Source organism: Colias eurytheme, chromosome 21 (assembly GCF_061535395.1).
Source record: "Colias eurytheme isolate Ceu_HAF_F1 chromosome 21, ilColEury1 Martin Lab GWU primary, whole genome shotgun sequence".
Classification (NCBI taxonomy): Eukaryota; Metazoa; Arthropoda; class Insecta; order Lepidoptera; family Pieridae; genus Colias; species Colias eurytheme.
The window spans coordinates 4,032,308-4,048,632 of record NC_143000.1 but is presented as its reverse complement, the minus strand read 5'-3'; the positions used below and the strand labels follow the sequence as shown (position 1 = coordinate 4,048,632).

The 16,325-nt window shown below is 31.3% G+C and overlaps 4 protein-coding genes across 5 annotated transcripts in view; 2 read left to right on the top strand and 2 right to left on the bottom strand.

Annotated features, from left to right (window-relative positions):
• LOC149899046 (uncharacterized) overlaps positions 1-2,671 on the bottom strand; it is a 225,730-nt gene extending 223,059 nt beyond the window's left edge. For both annotated transcript variants that reach the window (XM_090114680.1, XM_090114681.1), the window contains exon 1: positions 2,389-2,671. The gene's annotated coding sequence lies outside the window, so the exon portion shown is untranslated. The remainder of the gene's footprint in view (positions 1-2,388) is intronic.
• A 4,163-nt stretch (positions 2,672-6,834) lies between these two features.
• On the bottom strand, positions 6,835-8,426 carry Spt3 (Transcription initiation protein Spt3). Its single transcript, XM_090114395.1, has one exon. The coding sequence runs from the start codon at positions 8,268-8,270 to the stop codon at positions 7,329-7,331; it is 942 nt and encodes a 313-aa protein (XP_089970521.1). The 5' UTR covers positions 8,271-8,426; the 3' UTR covers positions 6,835-7,328.
• A 1,699-nt stretch (positions 8,427-10,125) lies between these two features.
• Hsc20 (iron-sulfur cluster co-chaperone protein HscB-like protein, mitochondrial) lies at positions 10,126-11,514 on the top strand. Its single transcript, XM_090114410.1, has 4 exons — positions 10,126-10,223; positions 10,364-10,655; positions 10,733-10,818; positions 11,120-11,514. The coding sequence occupies exons 2-4, from the start codon at positions 10,381-10,383 to the stop codon at positions 11,419-11,421; spliced, it is 663 nt and encodes a 220-aa protein (XP_089970536.1). The 5' UTR covers positions 10,126-10,223; positions 10,364-10,380; the 3' UTR covers positions 11,422-11,514.
• A 2,161-nt stretch (positions 11,515-13,675) lies between these two features.
• On the top strand, positions 13,676-15,643 carry LOC149899043 (trypsin, alkaline A-like). Its single transcript, XM_090114674.1, has 4 exons — positions 13,676-13,808; positions 14,294-14,486; positions 14,888-15,143; positions 15,320-15,643. The coding sequence occupies exons 1-4, from the start codon at positions 13,760-13,762 to the stop codon at positions 15,626-15,628; spliced, it is 807 nt and encodes a 268-aa protein (XP_089970800.1). The 5' UTR covers positions 13,676-13,759; the 3' UTR covers positions 15,629-15,643.
• Positions 15,644-16,325: the final 682 nt, after the last annotated feature.

Genomic DNA, 16,325 nt, shown 5'->3' with positions numbered 1-16,325 from the left:
GTCGTGACATAGTATACAAATGTTTATTTTCATATATTTTGATCAAATCCGCAAAAATTATATTCATAAAGTGATAATATTTTATTCTGTTGCTATGAACAAAGGATATTTGTGTTATTATAGGATGAAAAGTATAAGTCTCCGAACATCTAACTGAATGCAAAATATACTTTAATAATTATGTGAGGTCTTAACCACCCCGTTGTGAGCATGGCTAAATTTATACCGAAGCACGTTCTCTCGTTAGTCTATAAAAGAATATAAATGACACGAAATGTATTAATATTTTCCATTTGACATTTTGTCAAAGAATCATTAATATGAATAACAATAATACTACGAACACTATAATCTTTTTATTATTAATAATAATTAAGGCATTCAGGCAATCATTTGTTATTTAAACCCTGGTTACTGTTAATAAATGGTTATTACAGCTTGTTTATATTTTACTAAATGTTTACAAACTAAGATTAATTGTCCCTTCTACTGCATAATTTACACATAATTTTAGTTATATAAGAAGTGGAAACCAGAATCGTATTGTAGAATAACAGCCCCTGACTATATAAACACCAGTATTACAGGACTGAAGTGAGTTACCAAGTTAAACTTCGCTATACCCGAGGAAGGTCGGTTGGTAACATTAGGAAGTAATGTGAGAAACTTCGCCTTATTATTTCATATCAAGAGCACGCTTATATTTTCCTCTTTATTAAATTTGTTTATCGTTGACAACACCAACGAAATGTCCTCTTTATTATCTGTCTAGTGGAACTTTCACACTTCATAAGTTTATGATTTTTTAGCACGATATTAATTTTTTTTTAGTCTCTATGAACTTCTTATTAATGGATACTAATACTGCTTTTATCAAATTAATACTAATACTGTTTATAACAAAACCCTCAAAGTAAAACGTAGCAATTATTTTATTATGTAGTATATATGAATTTGAACACGACCTCGTTAAAATTATAAAACACTAGTTTTATGTATTCAGTGGAATTAGAATAGTATTTTGCAGGTTCTCTAAATTGTCATTCAAGTGAACGTAATTTGATTCATGAAATTTTGCTATAATATTCACATAAAGAGAAATGGTAATCTTCAACTATTTCAAATTTTAAATACCTGACAAAATCATAATCAGATTATATTTTCAATACAATCCACGTTATCGCTGAAATAATTTTCAACAGTACACTAGAACTTGTATTTTGTAACGGAAACACCCAGCCAGTACCTAATTAAATAAGCTTAATGAAAAGTTTCCACTCAAAACTCGTTAACTAAATTAAAATGTATGAACTAAAAATATAAACATTAAGAAATTATTTCAAGTACGTCACGTATTTACCACAGTTTCGTGATTATAAAGATTGTTGACCTTGGCAAACATTCAACCCGCTTATAATGTAGCCGTGCTACGCCGGGCGCTACGGAACTGTAGCGAGATTGTAGCTTCGTAGAACGTTTACGATTAATCACGGGTATAATACAACAGCTGCCGCTAAGTTATTACAAAATAATTGTAAAAGATAATCGATGTTTGACTTACGTCTAAAAATTATTGATATAAAATGAAATAAAGTTTTAATCAGAATTCGTACTTAAAGCACCCTACGCAGATAATATATTTAAATTTACCAATTAGTTTTTCTTATGTATTGAAATTTATTAGGATCTTTTATTAATATTAGGCTATATAATAGCTGATTTTTTAAGCTATGCAAAGCCGCCCTTATTGAAGCGTACAAATCGTAAATATAGTCATACGAAAAGATACATATCCAGTCAGATTTTATTTAAATTTTGATTATTAATTCGAAATTTATTTCATAGCTTATTGTAAAATTAAGGTAAAATTATATAACGTCAAGCGTTATATATATTGAAGCTTGATGGAATTTGGTTAACAATGTCGCAAGTGCTTTCGTAATTATTTTCATATCAGTACATAATAGGAATCAGTACCTATAATTTTCCAAATTATTTGTTTTCTATATAATTGTTAAGATAAAGTTTTATTAAGATAATTTATTTAACTAGAAAAATAATATCCGTTTGGCGTTTCACTTTCCTAAGCTGTAATTTTAATAGTTTAATCAACTAACACAGATTTTTTATTACAATTTGAATAATATTATTTAAATATTGTGGAAGATTAATATTTAATTTATCTTTCCATATTATAGTTATTAAATCATTTATAAATCATAACACATTGTAGAGCTTAAGTAGAGTCATTCACTAAAAATATAATTATGCATTTATCATAAAATTGTTTAAAAATCCACTGTTTTCTTTTATTTTGACACGATTAATGTGTACAGCCAATAAATAATAAAATTTCCTTTGCAGAACCACAACATCAACTTTACTTACGTTTTCAGTCCAAATTACGCTTCAAACACGACACTTCACTTTTATGGTTTTAATTTCATTCGGCAATATCCAATACCGCACTAAATATTATTTAACGACACTTTCTACTGAGTTTAATATTTATTATCGATAAATCTACACTTATATAGAGAATATACTTCATACATTAAACACGTCACGAAGCAGCGGCTTAAGGGCAACCTCATGAAACAGACGTTCAGAGCGTTCCGCCACGGAGGCTAAACTGACTACTTCAGGCGAGCACGAAGCCTTCCGAAGTCGAATTTCCATCCCTCTCATACAATAATACCTCCGCGGTACGTTAAATTACTAGTAATAATATTTAAAAGACGATTACCAGTGTTAAACGCGAGGCTGGTGAATATTGCGCTTATATTAGGTGGTGTATTCCCGCTTAATGTTTGTGTGAACTGAACATCGTACCATGTAGACGCGTATTATATTTTAATGGAGTCGCGAGAACACGCATGAGGAATGTCTTGTGCGTGCGCGAAATGTAAAACTACTTTTAGAAACACAAAGAATAGATTAATCTTCATTGTGAATAGTACAGGTGTTCGTGGTGAAATATGATGCTTTAGTTTTGTTGTAAACTATGAACTTTATTTAAGCAAAGCTAATGTTTTAGTAAGTTTATGTTATCATGGAAATGCAAACAAATTAACAAGCAATTAACGGTCAATCGTCTATGAGGATGAGTAAAGGATTTAAAAAAAAAATTCATCAATATTTGAGCCGCAATTCTTTTCTAGGAGCATATACGTCTGTGAAAAATCTATTATAAATAGCAATACTATCTAAAGCTAGTTCTCCTTGAAGATAGTCTTCATGCAACGTGTCCTTATTATATTATTTTCTTAAACAACATTAAATCCTTTTAATGTAACGAATATAATATATATTATATTCTTTTAAATTTACGAGATACATAATTTATTCGCTTTACTTTCTTTAAGAATAAATTACCACAGTCGGACATTTTTAAGAATAATTTAAATAGTCTTTTATCTCTTAATTTATTGAAAATACGGGAATAAACCAAATTCAATGTGGTTAAACATTAAAATCATAAATAATTAAAAGTCGCTAGCAACACGTTTACAATATTGTGAATACATACAAATTTTAAAATCATATTTTATCATTTCAGTTTGAGGTATGGTTAGCATAACAATACAGTTGAGAGAGTTGATTTGCTAACCGTAATTGGTTAATTTAATTATCAGTTCTATTGCGCACAGTAGCTGGTGCACGTAATTTCATTTCTAGTTTCACGATTATGTACATTTCATTTACATGTACTGTTTAATACTAGTTTAGTAAGGTTGAACAGAAAACACACCATCAACACATAATATTGTATTCCAAAATACCATACAGCCATACTATATAATGTTTGTATGAAAAAAAATTGACTATTTCTAGTAGGTATATGCCACAAAGAAATAAATCTCTTTCATACGATATATACCCACACAATCTTATAACTATCGTATGTTGCCACTTTTCTCTACTGTACTATCCTATTTCTTCATTGACTCAAAATGACATAATTCGTTTTTAGATACCTATACGTACCTAAGAAATAAATAGCAGCCAACGAGATGGTAGATAAAGAAACATAAACATTCATGATCATTCTATACAAAAAGCATGTTTTCAAAATTGTATTAGGTACACAATTGAACGCTTTCAGGAACAAACGTTTAGATGTGAAATAGGGACGCCTATGATTTTTCCTCCCCGTTCTCAGATGTCAATCAACACTTAGCGACTATGAGTGCCATAGCGGAGCCGATTTAATCTTCAAACGTCAGTCCTAAATCTTTTGATATCCGAGCTTGCCGGTATTGGAAGCGGATTTCAATAAATCCGTCTTACTGATTTTAAGTACTTGAACATTGCTAACGCGATCTTTTATTTTTCCCAAAATAGAAAAGACGCTTTCAATTTGTGTAAGAAAAAAAATTGTATAGAGCAATCAAGGAATTAGGAATCAATGCCTATATTTCGTTCTATTGATAAAAATAGAACTATAGTTATATTAAAAAACTTGAAACGTCTACGAAAAACGACCACTAGAGTCGTCTAAACTCCTCTCCTTTAAAATACAATAATTCAAGAAATGTATAGTCTTAAAAGCTGTAAGCATACACATCGATCAAAATCATTATTTAATCACTTACATCAAAAATATATCGACGCATTGTTACGCGTTATTCACATCCACGCCTACCAAATAAACAAAACCTGCTCTCTTTAAACGATATAATCTTATATCCTCGCTTATAAGGTCTATTCTCCTATCTACCTCGCGCAAATAAAATGTTGTACATCCGAAATATTGGGGATAAAATAAAAAAATATTCCAATTCCGAAAACAGATTGCGGCCTGGGCATCCCTTATAAATATATTAAAGAACGAATTATGACTTGCAGAATGTATGTTCAACCTTTTCTATGAAAGCGAAAGGTCAAATGGGGCTTTTATAAAGTTTTAAAGCTTTTAAGATCGATTATACCCACCACGTTATTTGATATCCTTTCCCGATTCCCAATTGTCTACTTATTTTGAAGTATTGTCTTTCACCCTATCCACTTTAATTGCTTTTTGTTTGCCTTTTGTTGTAATTGATCACTTAAGAATTGAATTTCGTTTGATAATTGACAGTAATTATTGTAATTCTATAAATCGAATTGAATCCTTAACAGTGGTGGAAATTAAATACAACTATATTATAATCAAGGCGAAATTACTTTATTTATAAAAAAAAAAAACAATTTAAGTAAATAGCAGCTTTACAATATTGCTAAATTTCAGTCCATGATTTTGCTCCTTTTCTTGCGTTATATCGCAACATAATATTATGCACTATGTAAATAAAAAACACAAACCGTATCATATGATTTATAATATTATTTGAGATCGCCTTTACGGTATAAACCACAAAGCAATGAACTAACGAAACAAAATATGATAAAACGTTTCTAATTTACGTGCAAACATTAAGATTAACCGATTACAGAAAGTTGACTTTTGATTAAAAGGTAAGTGTAAAAGTAACAATGTGGTCTACGGTCGATAGCCAATTTAAACACGTTTCCCTTTCTGCTCACTCAATTAATCTTAAAGATTGGGTTGGATCCCATATGGGATCCCGAGGGTTTGAAGCACACTCGGCCACTTCACCCGACCTTAAGTACGATACGAGACGAGATAACATACCTAACTAGTAACTAGATTTAGTCACGTAGATAAATAGAAGTATCATAATAGCTATATTTCGAAAACTATTTATGTGCAAAGGTTCTATGAACTATAAAGCTGTATTGACGGACTAATAACATCGTAAACGTAGACGACACAAACGTTTGCGTATAATCGGCTTAAATACCTATTTCCATTAAAAATCATTATTATTTTTAATGAAAACAGACATTTTGGTACTATAAATATATCTCTATTCTATATAAACACATTCTTTTTTTTTCAATTACGTTCATGAACATTTATTGAATTGCAGCATTAGTTCTAATCTAATTTTGATTTCGTTTCTCAATGTTACGAACTTGCTTAATATAATAACGTGTATTTTTGTCCTTATCATAAAAAATTAGCTATAACCATTACCTACAAGAATATTAATTTATACAATTAACAATTTTACAGTTATAACTCTATAGTACAAATAAAAAGGAGGCACATGAATAATTCTTAAAATTTCCACCGCTTTATTGAACTAAATACATGAGTCGGTGCAACTTTCACGAAGCACTCCAACTTAGAAATTGTGTTAGCAACATTAATGGTTAAGGTCCAACCGCGGGGTCCAGAACTTTCTCTACAACAATTGCTTAACTTCTTTCACATTTACTTCAACTTAAAGTAAATCCTAACATTGTCTTTGTTTAGAATAAAAATTTAAGTGTAGGTAGAATTAGGAGTCCTTTACCAATTTGTACAATTCGATGAATGAAATACTGGATTATGTGATCGAAAATAATTATAAGCCTACTTTTATATTACAGTACTATAACAATATAATACTAGTAGTAATTAATAAATAAACGTTAAGGGCTTTTTTTGCTATTCGAGCAAGTAGCAACATCTACGTGTACCTACTTATTGAATAATAAGTAAGAACACTGTTAAATACAAATAAATAATTTTAATAAATGTAAAAAAAATTGATTAACGGGAGTCGGGATGCGCATCTTTTTGAATTTTTTCTATTACTTAAAAATGTCTCTTCTTTCTTTATATCTGCGCCATCTATTAAATTATTCTAAAACTAACTGTTGCATGGAGGCTAGATGGAGACCATAGAACAAAATATAACGAAAACCAAAAAACGACATTCCGCTTAATAATCTCAAGATAAATATGGATTATCCATTGAGAAAATACTTTCGCAATTCGGACCAGTAGTTCTTGTCACAAATCACAATATATAAAAATGAATATAAATGTTATAAATAAAAATAACAGTTATTGTGATTCAATAATATAATTCTCAGATTCTGTCATGATAAAGGATACAATATAATAACAAGTAATACATCAATCAAATTCCAAGGGAGTTAATGAAGTTAAGTACATATTAAAATTTATCCGCAATGGTTTCAGTTTATATGTAGGTTTCAGATTATATAATTTAAATTATTTAACCATATCTTGTAAGGTATTTCCAACAAATGCTGGATAGAAAATGTCTTACAATAAAGAAACATTCAACACTGAAAATACATAATTTAACAATCTTTCATCCAATGCCTTCTCTTGAAAGTAGACTTGCACATATAAAACAGTTAAGTACAACATATTCAACTCTCCACAGAGTTATCTGCTTTTAAATCATGTGAATTAACACTTAATTATAGCACATATACATTAAGCTCAATTGTTATTATGATTGTAGTTAAATAGCTATATATCTAACTGGTAAATCATTACTCATATTCCTATAAAATAATCCATTCATCCCAACTCGTGGAGTAAAATATCTCCTTAAAACTTCCCTCACTTCTGCTACAGTAATCGCAGGCACTCCTTCATACCCTGATTTAATATACACTGCATTATTCAAACTCAAAGGGTTGCAAAAGTAACCACCTTCAAATTTACTAAAAGGGTCTCCCGACTTCTTCTTACTATCCTGCCGAATCAGAAATACTGCATCAACAATTTCCGCTACAGTTTCATAAGCCAAGAAACACAGTACTTCTAAAGCTGGAAGGGTTATCTTCAATTCTTTGGTAGGGTTTATCCATCTCTCTAATTTAACAAAACCTTTTGCCATCCCATAACCTGAGCGAAATGAACTACATCTAGCTTTGTGATAAGCCTCATATTTTTCAAAAGACATTGCCTCTGTTAATTTAGCAGCCCTGACTTTGCGTAAATAGTCAATCACATCGAATTTTATTTGACTAACTTCATCAGCCTCGTCCAAATCCTTAATAACGTCAATGTGAGTTCTTTTCTTTTTGACCAATTCTTTATCATCTTCTAAGGCAGGTAATATACCTTCTGCAGTAGGGGTACTTACGGTTGCCGAGCGACTCGTTTCTATCCGATCTAATTTTATTTGATAATCGTATAATCGCTTCAACTTCATCGGATTTTTTCTCATCAAACATATAATATCAGTATTTGTAATTGCTTTCGCCCCTCTCAATATTGAATAATTCAAAGCCTCTTGTAACATTGATCGTAGCTGTTGAAGCACTATACTCTCGACTAGAACAACTGTAGCAGCGTTTGGATTCGGATTATCACCAAAACCGTGCATCATGTTGGAAATTTCTTTTTGAAAATTAGTTACTTCGCCGGTTGAGTCGATAGTAAAGTATGAAACCATTTTTCTATAATTCTGTAATTAATTGCTGATAGTGGTAATGGCAAATTATAGAGGTCAATCAAATTCGTTACTACAAAAACCAAAGATCTTCACTAAAGCGTAGTGAAATTCAAAATTTTGACCAAAATTAAAATTATAGCCAAACGTAAACACCAAACAGTAGTCAGTACAAACATCAGTCATCAAGTCATGAATAATTGTCAAATGTCAAAAAGTGACTAATTAAGCCAATGATCAATAATGAAAAAAGTATGTGTTTATTTAGATACTGTATTTAATTTGAATTTAATTAAAACTAATTGAAAACTGGAATAGGAGTATCTTCAAATATGAAGAACTATTAAATGTAACATAAATAAATAAATTATTATCTATCTGTATTTCTGAACTTGTATACCAAATGTCAGTAATCAGCTGATTTTGAAATGTCTGTCAGCCAGCGTTCCCAACCGTACGATAATTATCGTACAAACACGATAATTTGGTGCCTACGTACGATGTACGATAGCATGTTATTATCGTACGCTGATCTTACGATAATTTCTAACAGGCAAAATTCGAGAATTTATATTATTTCACCCATACAAATATGAAATTTTGACGTGTTTCATATCGAACTTTCATGGGAACAGTGAAATTTTGTCAGATTGAATTTTAAACTTGGCGCGTTTATTGAACATAAAGTGGAAATGGAATCGGTTCAGGTCTGTAGTCTGTACCACGCGTAAAACCAAAGAGTATAATGAATATTATGGCACGTAAAACGTTTGGGTTTCAACTTTTCAGTGTCCCGTTGATTTGACAGCGGTAGTTAAACAAAGATTAACTATAGAGAACTTGCATACTTATCAATATTACAATTTATATGATTTATTTATTTATAATTGACTTTATTCTAAAAAGTACGATAATTTCGAACCAAAAACGCCTAATGTACGATAATTTTACGCCCCTGGTACGATAATCAGCTCACTTCAGGTTGCTAACACTGCTGTCAGCTGCGGGCTATGAGCTATCATTAGGAATGGGTCGTCGACGCATTTTTCATCGACGAGACTAGACCGTTAAATGTCGTTCATCAACTAGTCGATCAACTAGTTAAAATCTTCGACTAGTCGATGTGTAAACTGAAACGAATTGACACGGTGGACCGACGCGCGACGGTATTGGTAATCGAACGTTTGTTACCTTGAACAGGTCTACACTCTACATGTAAAATTCCACATTCTTACCACGAAGTTATTACGAATTATAGATTTTCAAAGAATTCAATGTCAGGATTGTCTCTAGTAAAGAAGAAGTCAAAGCTGTTTTTTAACAATTATATATATCACCTATCTATTACCAAGTTTTTGTTTATGTTTTAACTTGTCGTTTTAAGTCGTTAGTTATAGTCGATATTTTAACATTATTCAATATATTATTATAGGTAGGTAATCCTTATGATATGTAATAAATTAACTGAATAAAAAAAATATCTTAGATTTTTAAGACAATTCAATAATATCAAATTAATACAAATTAATCTCCTTTTTTTCAATATTTCGAGCATTTATCATAGTAATCTCATTAAAAGTCAAAGGGAATTAACGGTAAAAATATTGAACTATCAACGGTAGTTGATACAAACGTGTCGACTGACGAGCCGTCTACGACGAGTCGTTTAGCCGTCTACGGTGGACTATTATACGGCCACGTCGAAGAGTTAACCGTCGCGGACGCGTTGACGAGCGTTTCGACTCTTTTGTTTAGTCGTTGAATTCAACTAGTCCGTTGATGAACGATGGACTAGTCGAATCGTTGAGTGTACATAGACGGTTAATTTAACTAGTCCGTTGATTCAACGCCCATGCCTGGCTATCATATGCACCTATTGTTGATTCTATTTTTTATTTAGGATCATACAATAAATTTGTTTAGAATTTATGTAATATATTAACATAAGCATTCAAGGTGAGATAATTATATTAGCTCTAGTAGGTTGTGACTTGTGAGTTGTTATTGTAATGTACAGCACTGACATGACGTTTCGACCTTCGTGATTTATCAACTTTTCATTTGGTTTTAATAACATTTTCTGAATTACTTTTCAGGTGTATCGTTATAAATTATGAGTTTTGGAAGGCTTATATGTAATTTGACTAGACCAAGTGTATTTTTAAACAAACATCGCTTAGCATCATGTTGGTCGTGTGGGAAAGATCAAACAAGTCTAATATCAAACTTATTCTGCTCGAACTGCAAGGCACTTCAGAAACCCGATGATAAGGAAAATTATTTTCAACTAATGGGTATAAATGAAACATACGATTTAGACGAAACTGATTTGGCAAAAAGATACAAAGAACTACAAAAATATTTACATCCAGACAAATATGCCAATAGGTATGTATTAAAAATCAATTTTAATATTTATCTGATTTTATATTAAATGTATACTTAAATTACCTTCCACTTTGTAGGGATACCAAGGAACTAGAAATATCAGAAAAATATTCATCATTAGTGAATGAAGCCTATAAGACATTGTTAGAACCATTATCGAGAGGTAAGTTGTTATGTACCTACTAGTGATTTGTGCTATTTAATACTTTATTTATTTGATCCATGTTAACATGTCACTTCAGGTAATTCAAGTAATTAAATTCATATTACATAGTTTACTATCAAATATTATTACAATGATCATAATTCATGTGTCTCTTAATTCCCAATCATTCCTTCAAAGCTTTATATATAAAAATTAAGCCCTATTCCTATTTCCAGCTTCTGCATTTTTTTTTTTACTATTACACTGCATATTTGACAATTTTCACAAACACATTAACAAGTGTCTGGTCACATTTCAGGTATTTATATGTTACGCTTAAGAGGGAAGGAAATACCTGAAAGCACAGAACTAGATAGTGAGTTTTTAATGAAGATCATGGAAAAAAATGAGGAGGTGGAAAATGCTGAAACAGAAGATAAAATTATGAATCTAAATAAAGAGAATAAAGCCATTATTAAAGATCTACAGAAAAGAGTCTCGGTTGCATTTTTTGATGGTGATTTAAAAAGAGTAACAAAATTACTTGGAGAAATGAAATATTATACCAGTATTGATAATCAAATACAAGCTTCTATACGAAGCAAAGGGATTATAAGATAAAATTGAAAGTAGATATTTTATTTTGTTATTGTTAATGTATGTAAAATTATTTTTAGAAGTTGACATGTGATATATTATAATAAAACAAGCAATAGTTACCAAATTTTTTCTTTTATTTTTACATAGGTTTTTTTTTTATATAATATCTTAACATTAATAATTAGCTTTAGGCAAACACACAGGCAGTTAACTAGTATTTTTTTATCAAAATTACGTAAATTATTATCGACTCCGCCTACAAAAAGAACAAGCAATAAGCAGAAGAACACATTGTATGTATGTACTCTGTGACTACTATGCTATACCTATGCACTGATCGATTTTCTTTACTAACAAGTATAAGTTAATAGATATTATGACCAAGATTATGACCCTTAGGACCCAATTAGGACCCCTTCAGTGATCTGCCCGTAGACAGAGTGGTTTCTCTGTCTACGGATCTGCCAAACAAATATTTTTTTTTGACGTGACAACGTCTTATAATTCGATAGAGCCGGCTGCACGCACGAATACCTCGCTCTGAGGCGTTCATGCGTTCAATGTAAGGCTTGAAGTGCAAGCGAGAGCGCGGAACCAGCGACAAAGAAGCATAATTTAATTTTTACTGTGTGCCGGCTACGTTAATTTAAAAAAATGTGTGCGTGTACTAGTGTACACACGTAAGAAGTGAAACTTCTTTATGACCTTATTTTTCAAAAAATAATTTACTATATGCAACTTTGCAGAAATACGTCGAATCACGCGTGGTAGGGATAAGAAAAAGATGGCGCGTAACGGAAAAATGTCACGCGTAACGAAAAAATGTTACTTACACTAAATTTTTTTCCAACCCCGATAAAGAAGTTTCACTTCAAAAATAATTTACTATAAGTATGCAACTTTACAGAAATACGTCGAATCACGCGTGGTAGGGATAAGAAAAAGATGGCGCGTAACGGAAAAATGTCACGCGTAACCAAAAATCTGTGCGAAAAATGTTACACTAAATTTTTTTCCAACCCCGACAAAGAAGATTCACTTCAAAAAAAACATTCTAATCTCTATGAATTCTCAAATTATTATTCGAATGTGGAGTTTTCTTAATTTTTTAAAATAGCTACATGAGTACTAATAAAGTTTTTATTCATTAAAAAATCGTTCCAGCCGTGAAGGAGCTCTGACAAACACATTCGCTCATGTTTTACGAAAGAACCCTCAACCTCAACTTTATACCTCAATAAAAAGACAACAAAGTTGCAACCAAAACATTAAAGTTCTATATTTATGTCGTGTCCGTGGTAGGTTTAATATGAGCAGAGAAATTCAGAGGTCGGTCGTCGGTAATACTGGCACATCCCTTAGTGCACAATTAACTGCGTCGGTGTTCTAGACCTTATTATAGTACCTAGGTACTCTGCGTATAGGCTTTACAGTTTGTAATTATTCTGTCCTTTCCCTACCTACTTCTATTTTCAGGTAGGTAGTTACCACATAAGCGCAAGTACCTAACTAATTAAAGAGGATAAACCATTAACATCTAATATGTTTACAATGATTAAGTAGGTAACTACCTATATTTTACTAAGTGAATTTCGGAGCCTCCTCTTTCATCAATAAAACAGGATACCTAACCTAGAACATCAATAATTATTATAGTTTATGCGTACTTGAAGCTTCAAATTTCTAATTAACTAAAACACTTTCGAGATGATTGATGGACATAATTTTCTACAACGGACAAAGTACTTATTAATATTTACTTACCATCGAATATGTTTATCGACCTAACAATGTTGATACTTTATTGATTTAAATACCTATAACTTTTCGATAATCCTAACTTTCCATCAGACAAGAATTCTTTCAAACATAGCATTTAACAAGTAGGCAAGTGTATAAAAAATGTGGAATATTGATAAATTGTTTCAGGCAATTCGTAGGTATAATTTCAATAAAGCTACGAGAAGACTGATTCTATATTTTCCAAAACTGGGGGAATTCACCTTGATGACTCTGGGCTAGGCATTTATTTATTATTATAATGTATATGCAAGAGACATTATTCATTACGATTTACTGGAATACAAATGAAATAAAATGTACCTAGTATAATTTAAAGCATCAGTATTTACTAATCCCGTAAATTCGAATGCAATCTAGGTCTATTAAAATACAAGTATCAACACTGCATCATCAGACTACAAATTGCTTAGGCTTACCTTTACGACTTAGGTATGTTATTATATCACCGTAATAGACCTTTAAGAAAGTATCAGTTCAAGTTGCGATTCATTAGTCGAAAGAAATCTTGCAAGGTACACGAATACAGCTCGTGCCAAAATCATTTCAATTTAAAATCATGTTTGTGCTTAAAATTCAGTGCGTGTTGCTATCGTACTTTTTAGCAGGTTAGTAGTTTTCCTTTAAAGTTATAATAAATACTTATTTAAAATTTTCAAATTCAGTTTTTTCATTCATATTAATTTTAATTTAGTTTTACTTTATTTTGAGTACCAAAAATTGCCGATTATGCAATTATGTATTAATGGATTATGATTAATTTAAATTTAAATATACCTATTACTTGTTCTTCATCTGTAAAAGGACATCTTTTCTAATCTATAATACTAATATTATAAATCTGAAGAGTTTGTTTATTTGAACGCGCTAATCTCGGGAACTACTGGTCCGATTTGAAAAATCGCTAGTCATATAAATGTGGTAAATAATATGTTGCGGCATTAAACTGTGCAGGATATAATAACTAATTAAAATTTTCTTTATGTTTACAAAGTTTAAGTTTTTTTAGAGATTATAGCGACATAATATTATTGGCAAAAGTTGTGGTTATATCTTTTTCACCTCAATTTCAACCTATTTAAATATGTTTCAGTACATTGCCAAAACATTCGTGTGTTAGGAGGATCACCCACAACAGTACAACAATTTCCAGTTATAGCCCAATTGTTACTAGACCCCTTTGGTAACGGCCAATACTCTCAACATTGCGCAGGCGTCATCATCACATCTCGGCACATTCTTTCAACGGCGCATTGCTTTCAATATAATTATGAAAATGGTAACAAGTAAGTTCACATACCTACATATTTTTAATGACTCCATTTATTGATTGATTTAAACGAAAAAATAAACCCTATGTCTATAAAACAGATAGTGATAAAACTAAGTGATAAAAGTAAAAATCCAATAATCTCTGAAAAATAAAGATGTAGGTACATAGTTGTTTCTGTAGGTTCTTTCTGTATCATTGAAGCTAATCAGCTTCATTATGAATAAATTTATAAAGAATAAAAAAAAATCGATCACGAGGCGGGACTCAAACCCGCATCCTTTCACGCCAATCCGGGGCGGATGCTTGACACGCATGATGCTTGCAAAAGCATTTGAATGCTATAAAACCAAAAATATCAAATTCAAATTTATTATGTTCTAAATCTGATTATATATTATATTATATTTGTTTCAGTTATACGTACCCTGACTTTTGGAGGGTACGAATTGGTTCATCGTTCCGCTCTCGCGGTGGTGTCATACATAAAGTAAAGACGATTGTACCACATCGAGAATTCGACAATTATTACTTTACCAATGATGTTGCGGTAGTCGTGCTAACTAAGAAAATCCTTTTTGGCTCTACAACACGACAAGCTACTATAGCCAATAAAGGTACAGAGTTGAGACCGAATTCACTCTGCACTCTTATTGGATGGGGTGTTACACAGGTGAGAAAATAAGATCAACCGCAAATTCATCACTAACTTTCGCTTAATTACCTACTGGTTATACGTGATTGATGACGACGGGGAGCCCCGAAGGAAAATATTGCTTAGTCCGTAATAATAGCCTTCTTCCACTAATGATTTGTTACATTTAAATTAACCTCATTTTCCTTACACAGGTGGGAGGCCAACAATCGGATCAGTTGCAATTAGCAACGATTTTCACAGTAGAACAATCAGATTGCCGATTCCGATACAGAACTATCGGATCGGTTATAGCAGACTCAATGTTTTGCGCTGGTCGAATTGATGTAGACGGTATCGACGGGTGCTTCGGAGATTCTGGAGGACCGTTGTTTTATAAGGGAGTGGTCACAGGATTAGTCTCGTTTGGGTATACATGCGGTAACCGGTTTTACCCAGGTGTTTACACTAAAATTTCACATTATATTGATTGGATAGTGAATACAATTAGAAGAAATAAATAAAAATATCTTTATATGTACAAGTAATGGTGTTTTATTAAAATAAAATAAAATCGAAACGAGATATATATTATACCTATTCTTTTAATCCTGGATCCATTAAATGTCTTACCTTACATAAAAAAGGTAAGTAATCTTTTCATGCAGATTCAATATTATGTGGTCATATTATTACATTTTCAACGACTTTATCTTTGAGTTTCGTTTTCTATAAGCTCTTCCACTCTATATATACCTAGTTAATATTATCTAATATACTTTAACCATATAAAAATAATTTAATAGTATATGAGAGTATAAGTAACATAGTGATTACTTATCCTTCACGGGGACTCATGTTGATGTAATTTCACTTATTTCGATGACATTTTAATTATTTTGAAATAAAAAATTGCGTTTGGCACACAGAACTTTAACAACGAAAAAAACGTCTTGCAATAAAAAAATTATGGCTGATGGATCTATCTAAAGGCAAAAGATTAAAAATTACGCGTTAATAAATTACTTTAAAGTTAAGTATATTTTCCTGTGCGCACTAATAAACGCAACCACTACCGCCAGTCAGACAGCCCGGACTCTAACCGAAATAGCAAGAGAAACAGTATATCAAAAACCCAACTATACTAAAATGACTTTTTTTAAAACGTTACTAGCTCCCGTACCAATAAGTATATAGATTTTGAAGTTCAATCTTGAGTTC